At 35.4% G+C, this 22487-nt stretch overlaps 1 protein-coding gene across 1 annotated transcript; it reads right to left on the reverse strand.

Annotated features, from left to right (window-relative positions):
* Positions 1-45: 45 nt before the first annotated feature.
* Positions 46-21146, reverse strand: LOC136816906 (uncharacterized). The gene is made up of 12 exons (XM_067073245.1): positions 21083-21146; positions 12692-13148; positions 12105-12405; positions 7357-7535; positions 7001-7108; positions 6003-6152; positions 5554-5692; positions 4617-5195; positions 4161-4258; positions 3202-3351; positions 2673-2848; positions 46-2072 (listed from the first exon to the last, which is right to left on the reverse strand). The coding sequence occupies exons 2-12, from the start codon at positions 13139-13141 to the stop codon at positions 488-490; spliced, it is 3915 nt and encodes a 1304-aa protein (XP_066929346.1). The 5' UTR covers positions 13142-13148; positions 21083-21146; the 3' UTR covers positions 46-487.
* Positions 21147-22487: the final 1341 nt, after the last annotated feature.

Below are 22487 nucleotides of genomic sequence, written 5' to 3' on the forward strand. Positions count from 1 at the left end.
TCTCCACAATATAAAATGGATAAACTCAATTATCTCAAAGATCTAAGGAAATTTGAAATAGCTTCAAAATGAATGGAGAAGCAATTATTGGCACCCCTATGTGACTGAACCGGTAGCTAAACTTCGTGTATCTTTGAAGATGAAAGGTATTTGTAAGGTGTGGGCAAGTTTATTTATCATTTCACGGACTAAGCTTCTAAAAAAGTGGGTTGGTCGGTGTAAAAAATTGTAGAAGGCTATGAAAACTAAGAAACAGTCATCGAGTTATTAAAAATTGGCAGTCGAGAATTAATTTGTTTTAACTCCGGTTATGCAAATTTAAGGTTCGGTCGGGCCAGAATATACAACTGATTGAATTTGTAGAAAAGTGTAGAAACACGAAAGATGCTCTTAATTAGCCCGGTTACTACTTACCTATCGCAGTCCAAATAATGTGCAGTTGACGCTTTAAGGCTAAATATTGGGAATAGTAGTCCATCCCAATCTCTCATTTAATCAGTTTTGAAGGAAACATTGAAAAACACATATCCTCAAGACATTCTGATAAATGTGATCTCATTTCTCCTTCGTTGAAAATCATATTTCTCGCCTCGATATCAAAAGCAAATGAGACACAGTATGCAATAGAATGCAAACAACAGTTCCTCATGTGTTCATCCGGGTTTTCTTCAGGGCGTTCAATAAATAATATATTATCCCCTATCCCACTTTCGTTTATCGTTTTCAAAACTTGTTGTATGATTGAAGCTTTTGAGCTTACTGTACAACAAAAGATATGAATGTTTCGACCAATACGAGCTGATGTTGCCCAATGTCCTTCGACTCGATGTAATTGCAAGACTTTCTTGTCTGAACCGAAAATTTCAGTCGGATTTAGCGCTTCTAACAACTCTGGATCAGCGAATCCAGTCACGTCATGGAATTGATGACGTAGTATCTTTTGTACGCACCGGATGATATCCATTGATAAGATATCGTTGTTTAAAATCAATTCTTGGTGGTGCCTGTACAATTTAATGTCAAGTTCGGGATCATCCAACCAAACTTCAGATTCAGGAGATGTATTCGAGGTCTCAACTGTGTCAATAGAGGGCCTCTCTTCGTCTGGTATCTTTTTCTTAGCTTCTGGCTCATTTCCAGCTTTAATCGGTCCAGTAGAATCGTTGATTTTTCGTTTTTCACCAATATTGGGTTGTTCATCTGTTGGCATCTTTGAGAGTTCCAAATCAACATCATTCAAGACAAATTGTAAATCTAGTTTCACTTTCTGTAACATGTCTCTATCGTCGACTTTTTTTATCACATTTGTTAGTTCTTGGCAAACATTTTCACATGTGTTCAAAATAGCTCCTTCTCCTTTATCCTCGCTAAGTTTATTTTGCGTTTCTCCCGATTGTTGTGTTTCTGGAGATGTCGTTTGTGTTGATTGATCACCATCACGCACTATTACATTCCGGTTCGCCAGAAATTCGATGGTAGTTCTGTTAACAACCGGTAAAGGTAACACGACCTGTTTTGGAGGCATGACAAGTGGTAACAATTTGTTTACAGAGAGATTTGTAGTATCTTCTACTATAATTTCTTGCTCGATTTTCTTACTTGCGAGTCCTTTCTGTTTGTGAGTAGCATGAGATGGTGCTTGGATGCTAATGAAAAGATTCTGTTCAACTTGCTCCTTATCGAAACAATCGAAATCTAACGTGAACAGGGGGCTGTCGATGTAAAGCGAACTTAAAGTTTCCCAGCCTTGGAATCCATGGAAAATAGCCACAAAATGAACACAAGGTAGTTTATATTTCAACCAATCAATACAACCGCATGATGGAAAGTTCAATTCATCACCAAACGATACAGAGTAAGAAGCACTAGCCTCTTTTTTCTCTTGAACAATGAATTGTCCAGGCTGCACCTGACTAACGGTGTACTCCATCGATCCGGCTCGCTGTATTTGTTCGTTCAAATGTCTTGCTACACAAGCAGGTTTATTGAGAAGGTACAGAGACGTTGGAGATGGACTTTTAACTGGAGTTAAACATTGTTTGCGATAGTCGAAAATGTTCTTCTCGATATAACTGAAATGTGAATGAAACACAAAATATGAAAGTGAGTCTGTGATTCTGGCATCCAAACTAACGGCAAGAAAGCAATCATCCGCCATTCCGCCATAGCTAATTCTAATGAGAATTCATATTCAATATAATACTGTCAATTCTAACTGTTCTTCTCATTTCTGTAAGCTTTTCCACATAACAAGTCTTCTCTATGTCAAAAGTGCTCGTTACGTTGGAAACATAGATAGAATAAACGTGCGTAACTTTTTGGAGCTTAAAGATTCACGCTGTCCGTATGCACGAAAATCATCAGACTTTTTATAACCTTTTAGTGAGCAAGCGATGACCATACAATAGACGAATTCATGACATGCACCATTGTAATGTCTTCTGACATTACATCACGGACTCAACGTCTGATTGGTTGTAAGTGACGTAAAATCAGTCAAAACGTCACTTACAACCAATCAGCTGTTGGGTCCGTGGAATACATTGCAATGTCTTCTGACATTACATCACGGACTCGACGTCTGATTGGTTGTAAGTGAAGTAAAATCAGTCAAAACATTGCAATGGTGCATATCACGAATTAAAGTAAGAAGATAAAGAAATAGAACTAACCTTTGGTAATACTGTGGCATGAGAGTTGTGACGTATTCACGAACGAAATCATAAATCTTTTTAGATTTGATACAATTGAAATGCTCCTCTCTGATTGGTTGAAGATCATCCAATCGCGTGTCGTCAAGGTGAAGCATATTCATGTATTCCTCGTTGCGATAGCCAACCACCCATCGCTATGAAATAAAAATGAATAAACAAGATCCTTTTCCGTGCTCTCTAACAGCTTTAGAATTTGGTTTAGTGCTTTAAGGACATGATTTAAGTATATTGCTTATGATTTGCTTTCACAGCATTATTTTTAAAGAGTAACCTGCTGCTCCATAATTGAAAGATTTCTGTAAAAATTTGATGTTGTCCGCCATCGTTAGGCAACAGAGAAATTTTCGATTTTTTAACATGCAAAAATTGTTTTTTCAAGATAAATTTTGATGAATCTGGAGAACATTTCAATGAAAATTGTGAAAATTGTTAAAATATTAAGACGAAATACTCAATAATTTAGTAAGACCCGTTCTTGTGTTTTTACCTTAGCCTCAGCCAGCCATTCAGAAGAGAACCATTCGCGTAACATCTCTGATAATTTCCACACTTCACTATCTTCCAAATCTTGCGCAGCTTTGTTCAACGTTTCTTCCGTATAAGAGCTCGCAATGGAGTTCAAATTCTCGAGTAACACCTGGAAATGTGTAAGAGATCAAAATAGAAAAAGCGTTCTTATTCGATTTTTTTGTTGCGAATTTGGTATTCCCCACTCCAAATTATTCTTTGCGTTAATGTACACTAAGGGCTGTTTACTTCAACTTTTTTAGTTTTGACTAGAATTGTTAGAAAGGGCTTGCATTAATAATAATTTAAGAAATCTTTATAAAAAATTTGCCTTTGCAAAGATATTAAAAATGACGGTTTTCTTAGGTAGTTACAAGAGGGGTAAACATATAAAGGGAGGGGCAGAAGCCCATCTGCACATGGAATACCAACAGGTAGGACAAATTAGAGAAGGAAGACAAATATCTTTGTTACCTTAAATGGATAAATTTTCGCGTGGATTAATTTTCGCGGTTTTCGCTAATTTTGGCCATTTTCGCGAAAATTAGTCCACGCAAAATCATTTGGAATTTTACAATCGAGAAAATAAAAGTTCGCGAAATCAAATTACTATATTACGAGTCCAACTCTTCATTTCAATTATAAACTCTAGTAACCTCCTAAAAGTACTTTCTTTGAAGTTTTTTGAAAGCTTTTGAGTGACTTTGTCTGCCGTTCGATTAAAAAACACACATCTCTTTTCTAGTTACAATTTATATAGTCGCGAAATTAAATAAAGAAGGCCATTTTCGCCAAATTTAATCCACGCGAGAATTTTAAAGACCCTTGAATCGCGAAATTTAATCCACGCGAAATCTTTAAATTCTCGTCTCGCGAAAATTAGTACACGCGAAAATTCATCCACTTAAGGTACTTAGCGTTATGATTTGTTGAACTTACACTGGTATCACCGTAAACAGACGACGAATTGAAAGGATTTTTCAGCCACGTGGTCCATGCTTTGCGTCGTGAATCATCATTGATGTAAAAATTACATTCTGAAAACGCACGAAAAATAAAATGATATTATAGAAGAACGCTAACACTCAAGCATGGTAGGGCACAGTAGACAATTCAACTTTTACCGCCTTTACGAAACCAGGATAGACTAAAAACTAGAGTAACACAATATCCTATTTTATGGTTACGTCCATTTCTCTTCGACTAAGAATGCAAAGTTTTGGCAGCTACGTAATATCGACGTCACTGAAATGGAAAATACGGAAGACACGATTCCGTTACAAGTCTTTTTAAGAACAATCAGTCAAGTGTAGGTTTTTTGAGACATACATATAGACCTTGTCAGTATAAAATGTCACTCAATTTCGTTTCAGTATAAAGAAACTTGAAAATTACCTGGGAGAAACTCTTCAAACACACTTAGATGTTTCCAATGCGTATCTTTCATGTGGTCAACACAAAGAAACTTTGGCTTCCAGTCTGGGTTCCATTCAATAATACTTCTAAAACCATCTCGAATACATTTAATATTCCTCGATTGAACCATGAACAGATAGACTAGCTGATAATCTACGTTAGTGGGTACAAACAAACCATAGAGAGGAAATGGAGTATTGGCTTCACAGCTAATTTCAATCAGAATAACTTGTTTGCCGTACATTTTCAACAAACGTTGTTGATTCGGGCTTTGACAACTAAACGTGATACGATTCTCATTCAAAATGGTAGCTGTGGAATATTTCAATGCAATGTCTTCACTAAATGTGTTTGGATCCGCATTGACGCCATCGATCTCCAAGTCGAAAAATATGAACAGATCAGGGAAATCTAGTTTTAATTTTTTGATTTGGTTACTCATAATGTTGATCTCGTGAAGACTGATCTTGCTTAGTAGTTTGGCTTTGTAGATATAATTTGAAATGTCTTTTTCACTTGGATAAAAACGTCTGCGTTGCTTTGATGGTGGTGTTTTATCTGGAAGAAAATAAATATCGATGGTCTATTTACAGATAACGTCCATTTTAGGTGTTTGTAAGCCATATTACAGTAAGCAAGTAAGTAAGTCAAACGGGGCCTAAAATGTATTCGAAGTTTTTTTTGGAAAGTGGATCGATTCTGGGTTAATAGCCCAGAGGGTACATATTGGAATCATTTAAAATTAAGCCGTACGTAGCCACTCTTCACATCTTCAAGCTAAAAATAATCGGTTATATAGTTATAGAGCACAAAACCAAAGAGATTCCTTTCTAGACCGGTCATTAAAAATTTATAAATTTTTATTCAAACAGGCGATGATTCTTTAAAACAAAAGCGAAGAAAAGAATTATCACACCTTTGAAGAGTTCGTTTAGCACATAATTTTCCAAAGCGTTTTTGATTTGTGTTGGTAAAACACCTTCACCGAACTTCCATGAAAACTCGATGATCTTCTCACGAATAATTGGATCAATAGGCTCACGAAGAGGCGTGTCCTAAATAAAAAGTAGATTTAAAATAAAATTCTGTCTCAAAAGTATGTGGAGACTTTCTCCTTACCCATTTGTGCTATATTTAAAAGTTATGTATACATCGTTGGTAAGATATCTTCGAGTTAAATAATCTGAAAGGACAAAGGTTTTTATAAAATTGAAAAGTTATTAAGAAAATGGAAAATGAGAAAAATGAAATTTTCTCTACTGGTCAAAAACCTTGGTATGAAACTTTTTAGACTAATATCTTTCTAATTTTCTATTTTCCTGTCATGCATAGACCACGTTCAATACAGAAAATTATTTCTCTCACCTCCCCAATAGGATGGTTTGAATGTTCCGATATATCTGGTAAAGTTCCAATATAGTTGATCATGTGAACTAAATGACCACCATTGATACTCAAAGCTTTCCTTAGTTTTTGTGACATTTGCGTCCTTAGGTATTCGGTATTGTTGGGAATCTAAAGAACAAAAATTTAGAAACATCTCTTTTTTCACTTTACCAACATGATTATACACCGTTTAAGAGTCTCGCTATCTCCACCGTGTTCCTGCGTGTTCCACCGTAAAGGCGGTAGGTAAAAATGTGCAATTTAGTACTGTGGAAGGATAGAGGAATGTAAACATTGTCAATTTTTTTCTTTCCTTTAAAGAGAATGATTTAGATATTTGAACATGATATCAATGATAATCTTATGGATCTCTCCTGAAAATTTCACAAAAATTCATCCAGGGAAAAAGAAGTTATGATTAAAAGGAGTTCTTTACCTACTGTTTCTCTGCTGGGTTTCCTTACGAGAACCGGAATTTTACCAACCGTTTTTTTTACGGAAAACAGTGAAGTATCCTGCGGTCGCTAAGGTCAAAACAATGGAAAATTGTTTGGACGCTTGCGCAGTCGACACTACTAAACGGTGTATTTTAGTTAACAAGTCTGGAAAAGCTTGTTCAAACTTCTTCATCTCACAGACCTGGTAGGATTTTCCAGCAAGTAGGAATAAAAATAACGAACCGAAACTCGATGGGAATAATTGATATTCTTATGTTTTATTTGGCTGTGCGGATTTCAATTCCATTGTTTTGCAAGGCAGAAAATTCAATAGGGATTTATTTATTTGATTCTTTTCAGAGGGGTGAAAATTGGAGATAATTTTCCACTATTAGGACAATATTTTGGAAGGGGTGTGTGGGAGGTTCCCAACGGGTCTGCGAGAAGGGTGTGTTTAAGGAAGTGAAAAAACAGGTTATCACAGATACAAATGAATTTTCCAGGGAAGAAATTTTGAGTCTAAATTAAAAAAATACTTACAGTGAATTCAGGAAATTTTGCAATTTGTTTGACAAAGATCTTTGCAGCGCAACCTTGCTTTTTGGTGAGACGCGAGCGATGTTTCTTAGGTGCTTGGCCATCAGGGTCCTAATGGAAGAAGTAAATTTGTTAATTGTGTTTGTGTTTTAACTGTCTTGGCAATCATAGAAATTTTAGAGAATCCAAGTTTTGAGAAAATTTTAAGTTGTTCCAATAAACCAATAAAAAAAACCATGACTCTTTTCAAAGTTTTTATGTTTTTTCTGTATAGTCACTGATAGTCAGGCTATTATTTTAATGGTTTTGTTTATGTCAGGTTGAAAGATGGAACTAATCTTTATCAAAAATACGCTTACATTCATTTCTTTATTTTTGGTGGCTTTATTTCTTCCAAGATGGCACATGTAGGCTTTCTCACCGATGTAAACAAAGGGCGTTCCCTCATAAGGGATTTGTACTGCACATTCTTCTGTACTGGTTAAATCACGTGACTGCCAATGTACACGAAACTTGGTGTTGATATCAATCGCTACAACTAGATAAAAAAAAAAGGATTTATTACATTTTATTTTCGTTAAAACTAATTTTAATGGTACAGGATATGGTCCCAAAAGCGGGAACAAAATGTAGGTCGTTATTAAAATGAGGACCTTTAGATTAGTCAGAATCAGACGATTTTTGTTTTTTTTTAAAGAATGATGGTTATACTAAAAAATGACTATGTTTTTGATGGCTTTAGACAGATTCAAAATAAAATATTTGCGTCTGAAAGAAATATTACAGCATCAAAATTAGATAAAAATTGCCTCACTCTAACTCCTTGGATATTGAAAATAAGTCATGAAAATGGGATATGGGAAACTTTCTACGCCCAATGCCTTTCTGAAAATGCAGATTCATATATGACTTTAGAAGACGAGTAAAAGATATAGCATTTAAAAGGTCAACCAGTATTTTGGGCATTGATAAAACCTAAAATTCAAAAATGATTAACAACAAAAAATCTTGGAACTCTGTTTCTACCAGCTTGACTTACACACATGAATGGAACACTTTTCAAAAGAAATTGGTTTTCAGTAACTTAAATATGAAGCCGTTAAATCAAAATTGTCATCTCAAAAATTTTTTAAATTTTCAGCCTTTGTATCATCGAAAATCTTGAAATATTTTATAAAAATCAAAAATTTTACATCCATTGGGTTGTAATTTTGAGGGAAAATAAAAATATGTTCATAGTTTCTCTCTGTATTACCACTGGGCTTCGTAATTTGATTTTAAAAAGACCTACGTTTCGGGGTCCCCAAACCTGCGTTCTAACAACCAGGGGTATACTGTAAAAGTTTTATCAAACAAATGTATGCCCAAAAACCTCTAAATCACATTTCCAAACTATGGTCAACATTTCATGTTCACATTTGAAAGAGGTCTCGATAAAAGCGCTAAAATTGCAAACCTACTCTTGTCTCCCGAATAGACGGGGGGGGGGTCCGAATAAGCAAGGGGTAGGAAAATTTTCTAAATTCTAATAAGCGGGGGGGGGGGGATGGAATAAGAGGGGGTGGGGTAATTTGAAGACAAAAGTTTTTTAAACTGATATCAATTTCAACAACAAAAAAGAAACTTTAACAAATAAACACGAAAATTTTCGACTTTTCAACCTTTATCACCCCTCTAAACGGTATACCAGGTGCACCAACAAAAGTATACAACTTTGTCGAGATATTGTGAGCTTCAGGATTTAAATTTTTTGTTTATTCTTTTTTTATTGTATAGAGGATACTTTAACTTGAATTATGAGCTATCATACATTAAATTTGAAAAAGTAGTTCCAAAGTTATTTCCAAAAAACTGACTTTTTTTCCATGTCGAAATTTCAAAAAATCATTAAAAACAAACAACATTTTCGATATTTTCAAGTTTTATTTTTGATCAAGCCTGAAGCAAAAACATTTTTTCTGTGATAGCATTTGGTAATGAGTGAATCTATTCTGTTCTAAAATTATGTACCGTGAGATTGGGTAACTTGCATCAGTGGAGGCTAACATGAATAGCCCTCAAATGAAAGACCTGGCTGATCATTAAAATGCAAAATTAAATCAAAACAAAAATGGTAGAGTAGAGCTGCGAGCGGAGCTGCGTAGTTGTATTTTAATGACCAGCCAGGTCTTTCATTTGAGGGCTATGCATGTTAGCCTCCACTGATGCAAGTTACTCAATCTCACGGTACTAATAATAGCTTCTTGTTTTGTTGCTTCTTCTCCTTGTTTTTGCACATCAATTACTATATTCAGATAATATTAATTCAGATTGATTTTGCTAGCTTCATTGGGTTTGTTTTTATTATATTATCAGTTTCCAGTCATTTTATATTTTAGCATATGACATTTTTTGTGTTGCGTTGAAGAAATAAGAGTATTTCAAAAATGAGTTTTTTTGAAGTTTCTCTTAGTAGCCTGTTTGTATGGGAGGGGGTGGGTCCCCTTTAAAAAGCTTTAAACTCAAATTTGTCAAATTGGTATTGGTACTAAATTAGGGGGTGGGTCCCATGATATTTTGTCAAATTCAAAAAGTCATGTTGGTATCGATACCAAATTAAGGGGGTGGGTCCCCCCTTTTTCTGAAAATATGATTTTCAAGCTGGTATCGATACCAAAATAAGGGGGTGGGTCCCCCCTTTTTCTGAAAATTATGATTTTCAAGCTGGTATCGATACCAAAATAAGGGGGTGGGTCCCCCCTTTTTCTGAAAATTATGATTTCTAAGTTGGTATCGATACCAATTTTGGGGTGGTGGTGTTAACTTAGCTCAAAAGGTCAAAAGTCAGGTTTTTGGGCTATGGGTTGGTATTATAAATGTTGACCCCCCCTGCTATTTAATGCTGTTAAAACAAATAATTTACTAGTACTTGTAAAAGATCTAGATTTTTTGTTTTGCCAACTCAATTATGCAAATTCGTAACTTCAACAAAAATTCTTTTTGACTAGGGTTCACCTATAAAATGCAAAAGTTCACCTTAAGCCTGTATGCAACCAATGTGAATCTATTTGAAAAGAAGACGAGTTTAGAAAAAGTAATTGCACTAAAATCTATTTACATTTAATCCAAAGGATGTTTTGCAAAACTAGACTAATTTAAATTAACATAACAACCGTCTATTTTACTTTCTATTTTTCATTTAAGGGGTTTCTGAAAATTTCAATTAATTAGAAAAAATATCAATTTAAATAAATGCACCTGCAGACGTGTGATATGAAGGTAGGTTTTATATTTGGCTTTTTGTTTCAAAAATTTGTTCATTTCTTACACTTTAGGACAGAGCCAAAGTGAGATTTTAAATTCTCATAATTCAACACTTTGTTTCTTAACTAACATCATCAAGTTACACAGATAAAACCCGTTCAAATTCATATCTTTTGCAAAATCATTTTACACCTTTTCGCAACAGCAAGCGAGAACTTAAACCAAGGGTTTTTAACTAGTCTTCTTTTAACAGTATCGTTCGTTTTTTTCAAGATATACTTTAGATCGAGTTGTATAATATTCATTATTGTTAACTTCCAGGGATAACGAAAGACAAACTTGCAAACACAACAGTAGTTGATGGAACTGATCACCATAAAGTCTAAGCTATACAGCTATTGAAAAATAAAAGAGATGAATTGTAGCATTACATCTTTCGAATCTCTCGATTCACCAACTCGGGAACTATTTTCAACAATTTTATTCTTACAAGCTGTTGTCATAATTGCCATAAATGGTTTTATTCTTTACATTATGTGGTCAAGAAGGATGCACAAGAAATTCGCCTTCAAGATATTGTTCCTTATGTCCATTTTATACATATTTACTGCTATAATGTCTTTGATGGTCTATGCTACAACATTGTTAGCTGTCGACAAAATGAGTTGCATACAGAGAAAAATCTTATACACAGCTGGTCTTGTCACTAGCTATATTACTAATACTATGACTCTGTTTTTGGCTTTTGATCGATATCTCAGAGTACACTTTATGAAGATGTTCAATGGGAGAGTGGAAATAACAAGGACGAGATATTACGTCATTTCTACTGTTTACATTTTACCAACCATCACTCAAGGAATAATTACCGGCTTGGGTAGCACCATCTTCAAGCAACGTCAAATATTACGATTTTGTATGGCAGCAGTCGATACCTCCTTTATTTTAGTTTCCATATTTTTTTACTATCGATCCATCGTTAAATTACGAAAACACCAACAAAACTCCAGACAGCTTTCATCAACAGACCGTGATATAACAGGACTGGCTAAAACCTATTTTTTAACTTTTCTACTCTGCTTCGTCCAATGGGGTGCTTGTTATTTTTTAACCGAACTTACCAAAAGTGATAGGACGAGAGCACTCATTTTAGTTTCCTCATACATTGTGCTCTCATGTACTGGTATTGTAAATGGAATGGTGTTTATCAGATACGCAGGCAAAGGTAGAAAGATTGGAGATCTTTGCAAAAACAATGTTAAGTAGATCAAAGATTTCCTTGCTGATAGTGATAGGCAGTCTTGAAGTGACACACTGAAATAACTGTAACCTGTTGTAACTTGAAAACATTTTTAGCAGAAAATCTATTAATTTTTTTTCAATTTTAGCAAAATAAGAGAGCATTTTTTAGAATTAATTTAGAATTTAAGGATGAAAGTAATAATTGAAAACCTGTCAGTTGTTATTTTCTCAGAAAAAAATGGTGGAAACTTTTGTTCCTGAAACAAATTGAAAAACAGTGAAGAAATTTTTCCATTTATTGCTTTGTCTTATTTCATGTCCATAACTTTAAAAAACGTGTGATTAGCCTAGAAATCTAAGCTAGTTTGACTCAGTCACCAGCATAAATCTGATGGTAAGTTGTGACTGAATGACTTATTCTAAAGCAAATTTAAAATCCCTAAATGTAAAAAAATTCTTAAAGCGGCGAAAACGCTATAATACCATAAGCCGTGCCTAGCCTTGTGAAGACAGACTTAGTTAACTAGGCTACTGCGTGATCAAATTATTATAACGAGGCTGTAAAAGTAAAAGTTATCAAGAATAAAAGAAAAAATAGGAATATAACGATAAGAAAACAAACCTGGTGATCCAAAAGACTTTGTCTTTTTAGCCACAACAAAATGTGAAAAGGTTTCTTCTGAATGTTTACGTATTCTTTCCTCAACTTCTTCCAAAGTACCAACACAGAAGTATGTGGGAGGAGTTTTCGTTTTCGGATTCTCAACCGGTGGAGATGTTAGAATTTCTGTTTCTACACTTTGATGCTCAACTACTGTCGGAGGTTCTGGTTGGCTTGGTTTAGATGTTTGTTGGCTTTCAACTACTGTATCCACAACTGTTGTTGGGTTCTGGACAAGAACCATATTGGAAAAATTCTGAGGCTAAACGAGATGAATGAAATATTTCTTTGAGTTAGAACACGTTTCACTATGAATTCGTTTACCTTGGAATTCAAAGTATGTTATAAATTTATTCAAACAGAGGCAGGTAGCTTTCTGAAAGACAAATAATTTTACCAGGTTTTTCAGAAACGTGTTATAAAGGGCTATGCGTCTTAACATTTTACTGTTTTAAAGTTTCTCTCAGTGAAAAGTTTACATAGAGCAGTATTAGTTTTCTTACAATTTCGATTAAAATGTATACACTTTTATTCCAAACAATCCATACCTGTCCAATTGATTGTAATGGTAAAGTTTGATGTGGTGCACTGATTGCCGCATTATGTAAAACAATGTTATTGCTGTTTGTTGTTGAATTAACAACTTGAAGGTTTCCAATGGGTTTAGTCAAATGTTGTGCTGTGTTTAGATGGATTTGGTTGGGAGGCAAGTAAGATATTATGGTATTATCAGTCTGTGTTGAAACTGTACTCAAATTAAGACATTGTACAATGTGAGTTTGATTGACTGGTTGATTTACTGCAGTTTGAATCAAATTTGTTGGAACTGTATTTATGTGGTAAGGTTGTCCATTGGTATCAATAATATTGGACTGTGCTGGTTGGTTCACAGTGATAACCTCTTGACCTGCATTTATTATTTGTCCAACATCTTGTATCAGTCCAACTACTTTAGTGTTTTCATCAATGATAACAGTTTCCACATTTTGGGAAGACATTCAAAATCTAAAAGTTAAAAACAAACCAAATCTATTTGTTAAGTTTCGTTTTTTTATATATTTTGTTGAAAGAAAATTCTTTAAATTCTCACATATATTGCAAAACAGGAAAAAAAGAAATAAATGTTGATCCACATTAACATCCATTTCTTTTTTTCCTGTTTTGTAATATATTAACAAAAACATTTTTTAAAAAATTTGGATTTAACTTCAAAATTTATCTTGCACTAAGTGCACATACATCAAGTTTTCAGGTCTGCGTATTTGACATTGGACCCAATGCTTCAATTTTGATTTCACCTAATAATATGCTAAATAAATTATCTGTAAACACGGGTCAAAATACATAAAAAATAAAGTTTATTGAAATTTTGTCTAGTCCCCAACCTACTCATGTGATAGCATTTAGCTATGGCAGATTATTTTGATATACAAGTTGTTTATATTTATTGGTTGCTAAGATTACATAATTTTTTGGGGTTATTATGTAATATTTTTGCCCCTAATTTCTGGATTCAAAATGGTAATGCATCCTACATCTAAAGTCATGATTATTATTATTATACAGTATACAAGTTCACAGGCCCGAGGTGGGCCTCTACGAACCGGTTTGATTACAATTCTAATTTGTTAAATATCTAAGTTTGTGTCTTTTCCACGCTTCATTAAGGTTTTGTTTAAACACGTGAATGGAGGTCGACTCGACGACAAATCGTGGCAATGCATTCCATGTAGGGATTGTTCTATAGTAGAATGACTTTGTTTGCGCTCCTCGAAGACCATCAGCAGCAAAGTTTGGAACGAATTCGTGATCGTGAGATCTGGCTGGACGAGTTGTTTTTGGATCATAAAAATGGATATGCTTATACATTTGGACCATATCGCAGAAAAGTCTTCTAAACTCAAGAGATGGAAGCTTGAGTCTTTGTAAACGCTCCTCATAGTGGAGATTACGATACTGCGGAATCAGTCTTGTTGCCCGTCTTTGGACCCCTTCAATCAGATTAAAGCTGCGGCGTAATTTCGGCTGCCATACTGATTGTGCATATTCTAGATGCGGTCTGACAAAGGTCGTATACAATGTGCAAAATGCCGAAGGACTCAGGTCACTAAAGCTTCTTTGGATGACTCCTAAGATAGAATTCGCTTTATTGACTTGTCTAGAGATATGTTCCTCAAAAGATAATTCAGAGTCAATCAAGATGCCTAGGTCTTTTTCTTCAAAAACATGTTCAAGTTCGTTACCTCCAAGTTGGTATCTGTGTGCATGCTTAATATTAGCAAATTTACCTATAGTCAAGACATGGCATTTGTCAGGATGAAACTTTAGTAACCAATCTCGGGACCACTTTTCCAATTCACAGATATCTTTTTGAACAACTAGAGAGTCTCTAATAGAATTGATTATTTTCACTATCTTTGTATCGTCGGCAAAGAGAAATGCATCGGAGACTACCTTTTCTGGCTACCTTTTCTGGCAAATCGTTTATGTAGATAACAAAGAGCAGAGGCCCAAGTACGCTTCCTTGAGGAATTCCACTTATGACATGGTCAGTAGTTGATTTAGCTGAGTTAACCTTGACTAGTTGCTTGCGGTCTGATAAAAACGCTATAATCCATTTTAACAGGTTTCCGCTGATCCCGTAACATTCCAGTTTCTTTATCAACCTCCTGTGAGGAACTGTATCAAACGCTTTTGCAAAATCAAAGTAGACACAGTCAACTACTTTTCCTTCTGACATTGATTCGCAGCAAAGGTCGATATAATATAGTAGTTGCGTAACTGTTGATCTTTTGCCAATGAAGCCATATTGCTTGTCTGAGAGAAGATTCTCTCAAACAAGGTGATCAATCATTACTTTACGTAATACTGACTCCATCATTTTGCATATTATCGATGTCAGGCTGACAGGTCTGTAGTTTATTGCCAGATTGTGTGCACCCTTGTTTTTGTATATTGGTGTGACATGTGCCATCTTCCAGTCTTCGGGCAGAACGCTCTCTTCTAATGTCTTGTTCATAATGATCTTCAATGGTTCTGCTACAAAGTCAATCAGTTCTTTCAGCATTGACGGATGTAGCTCATCAGGTCCGAACGATTTATTTGCATCTAGCTGTTTGATCTGTTTTATTACTGTTTCTTGGGAAACTTCAAGAATATTAATCATCGATTCTGTTTTCTTCTCAAATGGAGGTAGTTCTCCCTCAGGTTCATGTGTAAATACACTGCAAAATTGCTTCTGCAGAATATTGGCTTTCTCCACATCTTCATGCTTTAACGATTTCTTGTCATCTTCGGACTCCAGTAGAGATGCCACGCGGCTAGTTGATTTCAGTTGATTTCTAACGTGTGACCAGAAACGTTTTGGGTTATTCTTTGCTGATCTACTGATGGTTGCGTTCATAACTTCTACGCACTCGCCTGATCATGCTGTTGACTCTGGTTGACTCGGTTACGTGATGAGACATATTGTGTTGTATTGAAGACTTTTTCCGTGTCTGAAGAATTGACCCACTTCCTATGCAGTCGCTTCTTATTTCTGATTTCTTTACAAATTTCTTCTCCCAAAGGAACAATTCCTTTACACTTCCAATAAGAATTTCCAACTTCTTTTAAAGGCACGAATCTGTTTCTCAAATCGGCAAGATCCCCTTTGAAATGTTCCCAGAGCTCACATACGGTCTTATCGTACAATTTTGCGATGAAATTTTGAGTCCATTTTTTGGCCTCAAGAAAGTATCGCATCTCCTGGAAATCAGCTGAACTGTAGGCATATTTCTGGCAACTTGGCTTCTGTTCGGCACGACATTTGAAGTCGAAGACGAGTACACTGTGGTCACCCAGTCCTAGTGGACTGAGGTATTTGAGGTTATTGATTTGGTTATATTCGCTGGTTAGGATGAGGTCTACTAGAGACGGCTCGTCCATTCCTCTACATCTTGTTGATTCTTTTACATGTTGGTAAAGAAATGAATCACGTAGTGCATCTAGGAATTTTTCTTCTTTACTATCCTCAATGTGGGGTGAGGTCCAGCTTTCCCAATTTATCGTCGGTAGGTTGAAATCTCCAACAAAACATTTGTGAGAGTACCTCTTGTCCTGACTCAATGTCTTCAGCAAACTATTCAACATAGAATTGTTGTTATCCGAGTCAGCTTGTTTCGTAGGACTTCTGTATATACATGCAAACACAAGTTTTTCTTGTTTTGCCAGACGAATCTCAATAATACAAGTTTCTTCAAAATCAACTGGACTCTACATGTCAGCAACAAGATGGTCAATGGTTGAGTGTGCCAGTATGACGATTCCTCAACCTTTTTTGTTATCAATATTAGTGGAGCTAACGACTTTATATTCTTTCATTTCGTCGTATTCTTGCATTGTCCATACTTTACCATGTTTTGGTTTAACTTCACAAATTGTAATTAAGTGCGGCTTTTCATCGGTTTGTATTCTGTTCAACTCTCGTTTCTTTACTTGCGTAAATTGATCTGCATTGGTGTATAGGATTCTTAATTCAGGAATTGTTCTTATGGTGGGTTTTCTTTCGTTGATATTCGGTGCTTGTTTGTTTTGATTTGTTTTTATTGTTGTTTTGTGATTCTCAGCTTCTTTACTTCGAAACCGTTTTTTGAATCTCCTCTTACTCGATAAATTTCTGATTGAGATTGCTTTTCGGAGTTTAGTTTCTTTGCTTTATCTGATAGTTCTTTATATTTTCTCCTTTGTGTGGGTGTCAGGTCTTCAGTGACACTGATTCCTTTGTAGTTTTGAAGTCCTTTAAGACTTGTCAAGTTTCCAATAACACTCCACTTTTCCGTTCCGTCTTTGAGTGAGATTAACAAGGGACGCTTCTTATTTTCCTTTGATACTCCCAACCTTCTAACAAGCTGTATGTCAGCTCGTGCATGAGTATCCTTGATGAAGTCCGATGCCCAAGCTTTGTCCTCTTCATCGTTCTTTTCTGGTAGACCATGAACAATAACATTTGGTGCACGCTTTCTTTTATCATCTTCTTCTGCACCCTTCTCACGCCATGCATCTTTAATGGCTTCCTTCAGTGATTCTTGATTTGGTGTGACAAGATTGGTGACGTTGGAAGAGGTCACAGATGCGTATGTTTTCTCTGTAAGTAATTTGCATTCTGATTTGATTGTTTGTTGGATCATCTCTTTAATGGATGGTTTTAGTGATTCGAGTTTTTCTTAGAATTTTTGTTCAACATACTCGATAGTATGGAAACCAGGATCTTTGTTAAGTTTTTCTTTTAGAGTTGTAAGCTCTTTCTCTTGAGATACCATTGTAACTCTGTCAACCTCGTTCTGTTTCAGAATCCCCTTACATGCTTCTAGCTCTCTTCTTAGGCTCTCAACCTCCTGTTCAAGTTTGAGGGATGATTGGGGTCGTCTAGCTGGGATGAGGGTGCGGAGTGCTGGTTTAACTTCGACGCAGTTTTGGCAAGTGTAACGGTAGTGGGTACTTTTGGACTTGTCAATAAATTGTTGAATTTGGTATGCTGGAAGCATTGTACATCTATAGTGAACGCTTCGCTTGCATTTAACACAAGTCAGCCGTTCTTTATCTTGATCAATAGAGCAAATATCAATAGTGCAGTGTTGTGGTGTACAGACCAGCAGCCGATCAGCTCCGTCGTCTGGCTTGGATGACATCGTGGCACAGCTCCCAAGCGGGAAAAACCCGAAATATTAGTGAATTTTAATGAAAATTTGTTGATTTTTTGTTGAGATTCTGCAGGAAAATTTTGAGTTCCACAAAAGCGTCTATCTCCAAAAAAAATTTGACGTCAAAAAAAAATGATGGCAGTGTCTTTATTAATTTTGTTCCATCTGGCAAAGGGATGTTGTTTGTGAGTATAATTTTTATAGTTTTAGTGCAGAAAAATGAACAAAGATTACATTTAAGGGAAGAAATTTTGGCAGAAAGAAATTTTGGTGGATTTGGCAAATTGTCTAAAAATTTCACCAAGTTGGTCAAAATTTCTTTCCGCAAAATTTAAATTTATAGGTCATTCGCAAAAATAAATTCTTGCCAAATTCAATTTAGTCTCTATTCCTCCTAAATACCCTTTTTTCAGCTACAATATTGAGTAAAAATGGGTTGTTCTCCAAGCAAAATAAATTCTCGCGAAATTGCACCAAAATTGACAAATTAGTTCATTTGCCAAAATTTTTTCTCACCAAAATTTCTTCTCTTAAAATGTACAAATACAGTTACAAGCCAACAATAGACCAAAATTTCTAAATTCCACTTTTTTATTCGATCCCCCCCCCCTATATCCCCACCCCTCCAGTTTTTTGGCAAAATTTGGTACCCCCTATAAAGGCTCCTTGAAATTCCAGAGTAGGCAGATATAATTTAAAGACCAGAATAAACTTATCCATGAATTTTGAAAAAAAAAACACACTGTATATAATCCCGAGTTATTGAGACAAAGTTAAAAAACCTGATTTACACTTGGATTTACCAAAACCAGAGGACATTAAAAAAAAACTGACTGGATTTAACATCAATATAATTTAACTGTGTTTATTCCGGCTAGTTCGAAACGCAGGTCACAGGTCAATAAAGTGCAGACCGGAAAAAAGATAATAACATAACATCAATACATAACGCATTAAATTACAAAAAAGTAATACATGTTATTTAGATATTATAAAATGACAATTGAATAAAATAACAACCTAGTGACACTTACTTACAAAAATATTAACAGAATCATAAAATCTGATGCAAGAAAAGAGAAAAACACGAAAAATATTTATAATACAGAATGTTATGTGGATGGTGTGAATGGATATAAAACGGCACCAGTCAGAAGCTTGTGAGGTCCCTAAGAGAGTAGTTTTAGAAGGATGAAACTAATTAATCATTCAATTGTTATTTTAATGACTTAATGACAATTTTTGACAAAAATGTTGACAGAATCACAAAATATCATGTCTTACAAGAGAAAAACACCAAAAATATTTAGCATACCGAATGTGATGATAACAATATGGCTGGATATAAAATTACACCAATCAGAAGCTCGTGAGTTCTCTGAGAAGGTAGTTTTAGAGCGATGAGTTTAATTATATGTAACCATCATATATAACATTATAAACATTACAATATGTAATATACCTGTTATACGTATAATATGGTTTTAAATTTTCTGGTCTGCGTTATACACGGCGCAAACTGCGAAAGATCGATAAAAGCACATGGTTAAATTTTGATGTTTGAAAATGGTTTTATATGGATGAAATTGCTTGCGAATTATGTTTTTGATAATTCTTTGTGTTTTCCAAATATTTTCCTCTGCAATGACATTGATTAGAGTCAACCTGTCATCACTGACCTGTGACCTGCGACCTGTGACTTGTGACCTGCGTTTCGAACTAGCCGGTGTTTATTCTTTCATTTGCTTGATGACACTTGGATTTTTAGTCAAATTGCCACTACGTATTTTATACCCACCCATACGTATGATATACCCTTTGGATTAATTCATAGAAATAGAAAGAGTTTTTTGATTTTGTGATTCTTTATTTAATCCAATTATTATATTACACAAATAGTACTAGGCAAGTATTCAACGGCCTTGAAATTAACAGGCCAAAAATTAACACAAATTTCATTGCTTTTTTAATTAAGCACCGAGTAGGCTTTTAAATCGAAATAATGAAAAAAATCCCTAAACACACGTGAGTGTCTGTGCACTCTATACTGACTCTATAAGAGGAACGAAGAAGTATGATTGATAAACTTGGTGGAGTTATCAAAACAAATTTGTTGTCAAAGAGATTTAACAGTAAGTGAAAATATAGACCAGATATCAACCGGTCCCATGTTTCGACCAATCGTCCCAAGCCAAGTTATAGCCTGGGAATCCAAGCGTTAAACTTTTTTCACAGTCTAGTTTATGATATTTTTGCTGCTGGTTTAACGCTTGGCGCAGGTAACTCGCCTGCAGGGATATTTTTCCCTGCAATGCAGGTTCGGCCTGATTGGCCAGCTGTCGGCGTATTACTTAGCAGTACTTTCGCGCGCATTTTGATTATTTCAATGAGCGCGCATAATTTATGGAAAAAGCTGACTATGCAGAAAAAAGGAAAACAAATGAAAATGAACACATAGATTCATTTCAAAACAAAATGGCTGTTGGCTGGAAGTCTAAAATACATGTGGCTGATGTTTTTATTTGTTTTTTAGTAGCTTTGAAAGTCTTTATAGATTGTGGAGGAGTTTTATGGTAAGTTGATTATGTGTGTTTGCCTGGGTTTCCAAAGTTCAGAAACTCTGTCAACAAGGGTTCACACACAGACTGTTTATAACATTCTGTGTCAGACTAATCTACCTGCACCAAGCTCTATAATTTTAGAACTTTGTGAGGTGAGGTATTTTTTGTTTTTTCTAAAATTATGAGCTTGGATTCCCAGGCCAGGCTAGCCAAGTTAGAGCAGTTGACGGTAGGAGTTTCAGCTTAGACTGTGTCTGGTGCCAAAAAGTATCCCTCAGCCACACCGGAAACCTTTAGTCAGGTGTTAATTTTTCTCTAACTTCCGGAAAAACAAGACATGTCTGTTTCAAAAATAATGCACACTGGGGTGATGCACCGGAATCAAGTCCTGTGTTGAGATTGTCCAGTGTTAAAAAGTAACCTCATCTGACACCGGACTTTGCTTGTCCTGTCCAGTGTTCCTAAAGTCTGGTGCGTCGACACAGGGTCGTCTCACGTCTGGAAAACTGGGGAAGAATATCCCCTGATAATGAAAATTGGGGCTCTGGAAAACAACCTATTGATGTCGTCTTTTAAGAAGGGAACATGAAGACAAACATGAAGCTCTGCTAAAGTGAATAAGGGTCTTATATTCTTACAGGTGTTTGTTGGTTATTGCTGTAAAACAAAAACGAAAGAGAAAGTGGTAAAAACTTACTAAGTTTGAATTCTTGGTAGGAGCTTGATTCTTACAACCAGTGGGCTTTGAATTTCTAAACTTTTTTGCTAAAATGGAGGGGGAGAAAGTGGACGCTTTGTTTATGTTTTCGTTGTCGACAAAACCGGGGGTCCAAAAAACGACGCATTTAGCAAGTAAGATTCTTTCAAAAATTGTAAAAACTGTGGAAAAATTGAATTATTTGGTACTGAATATTAATTTTATTATTGATTATCAAATTTAGAACGTCATGATTGAGTATCTTAAAAATGTATAAAAGAAAACGAAATTACTAAGACTCTATCTGCTTTTACCCCCTGAACTTAAAGAAATATTCTTAACCAGGAGGCGGCATATGCACCGCCCTTTTAAGGGCGGGTTAGAGATAAAGCTAACTCGGCGCGCTCTTCTGAAATTGATCAAAATTTTATCGCGCATTTCATTCAACAATACACCCCCTTCTCTTCTCACAAACCCACTGGGACCCCTTCCCACTGAAAAAAATTGGTCAAAATATCGTCCCCAGTGGAAAATTGTACTCCAATTTTTGCCCCTACTGAAAATAATCAGAAAAAAAATCGTCACTGACTGAAAAATCTTTAGAATCTTGCGTGCTATTTTTTCCATCCCCACTGAATTTTATGGCTCGAAAACAATGGAATTCAAATACCCAGCCATAAAAAAAACATAGGTTAAAGGAAAATATTTTGGCGGGAATTTAATTTGGTGGATGGCCGAAAAAGTTTTTTCAGAGAGAGAAATTATTTTTGGCTTAAAATCTCGCTGGAAAGACTCACTATTATTTTTTTTTTGCTTGACCATGAAGCCTAATCAAATTCCTACGAGTTAGACCAAAAATGACGATTTCTAACTCAAACTGGGCATTACAGGAGGGTTTCACCCTCCTACATAGCCCATGTCTGGTATATACGACATGGGCACTTAAAGGGTTGAGTAACTTAAGGCTTAAAAATCAAAAAGTTAAGAACATCCAAAGTCTTCAAAAATTTTGGATGCTCTTATAAAAAAACATGTAAACCGCGATTCACAATGTATATTCATAAAATGTGATACTCACTGCCCTGGGAGGGGGGGGGGGTACTACAACCAGGGACAAAATACTTGGCACAAAAGGGAAATTCACCGGGGTGTTTTGAAACCACAATCGATTTGTAAGTGCTCTAAAGTAGGTTCGAAGGGTAGAGTTTTAACTCTGAGTTTTAACGCTAGACTTAAGACTTAGGACCTTACGATCTGAGGATCCAAAAGTTCAAAAATGGTCCAGTAGGGCTTGAAATATAGCCTAGAAACCAATAAATCCCTCCCAGATCGAAATAATCGATGAAATCAAGTTGAGGGCCTAAAATTGACATTCTCGCTCGAACTTCAATTTTCGAAAAATGGT

Source organism: Clytia hemisphaerica, unplaced genomic scaffold (genome assembly GCF_902728285.1).
Source record: "Clytia hemisphaerica strain Z4C2 unplaced genomic scaffold, Clytia hemisphaerica genome assembly, whole genome shotgun sequence".
NCBI lineage: Eukaryota > Metazoa > Cnidaria > Hydrozoa > Leptothecata > Clytiidae > Clytia > Clytia hemisphaerica.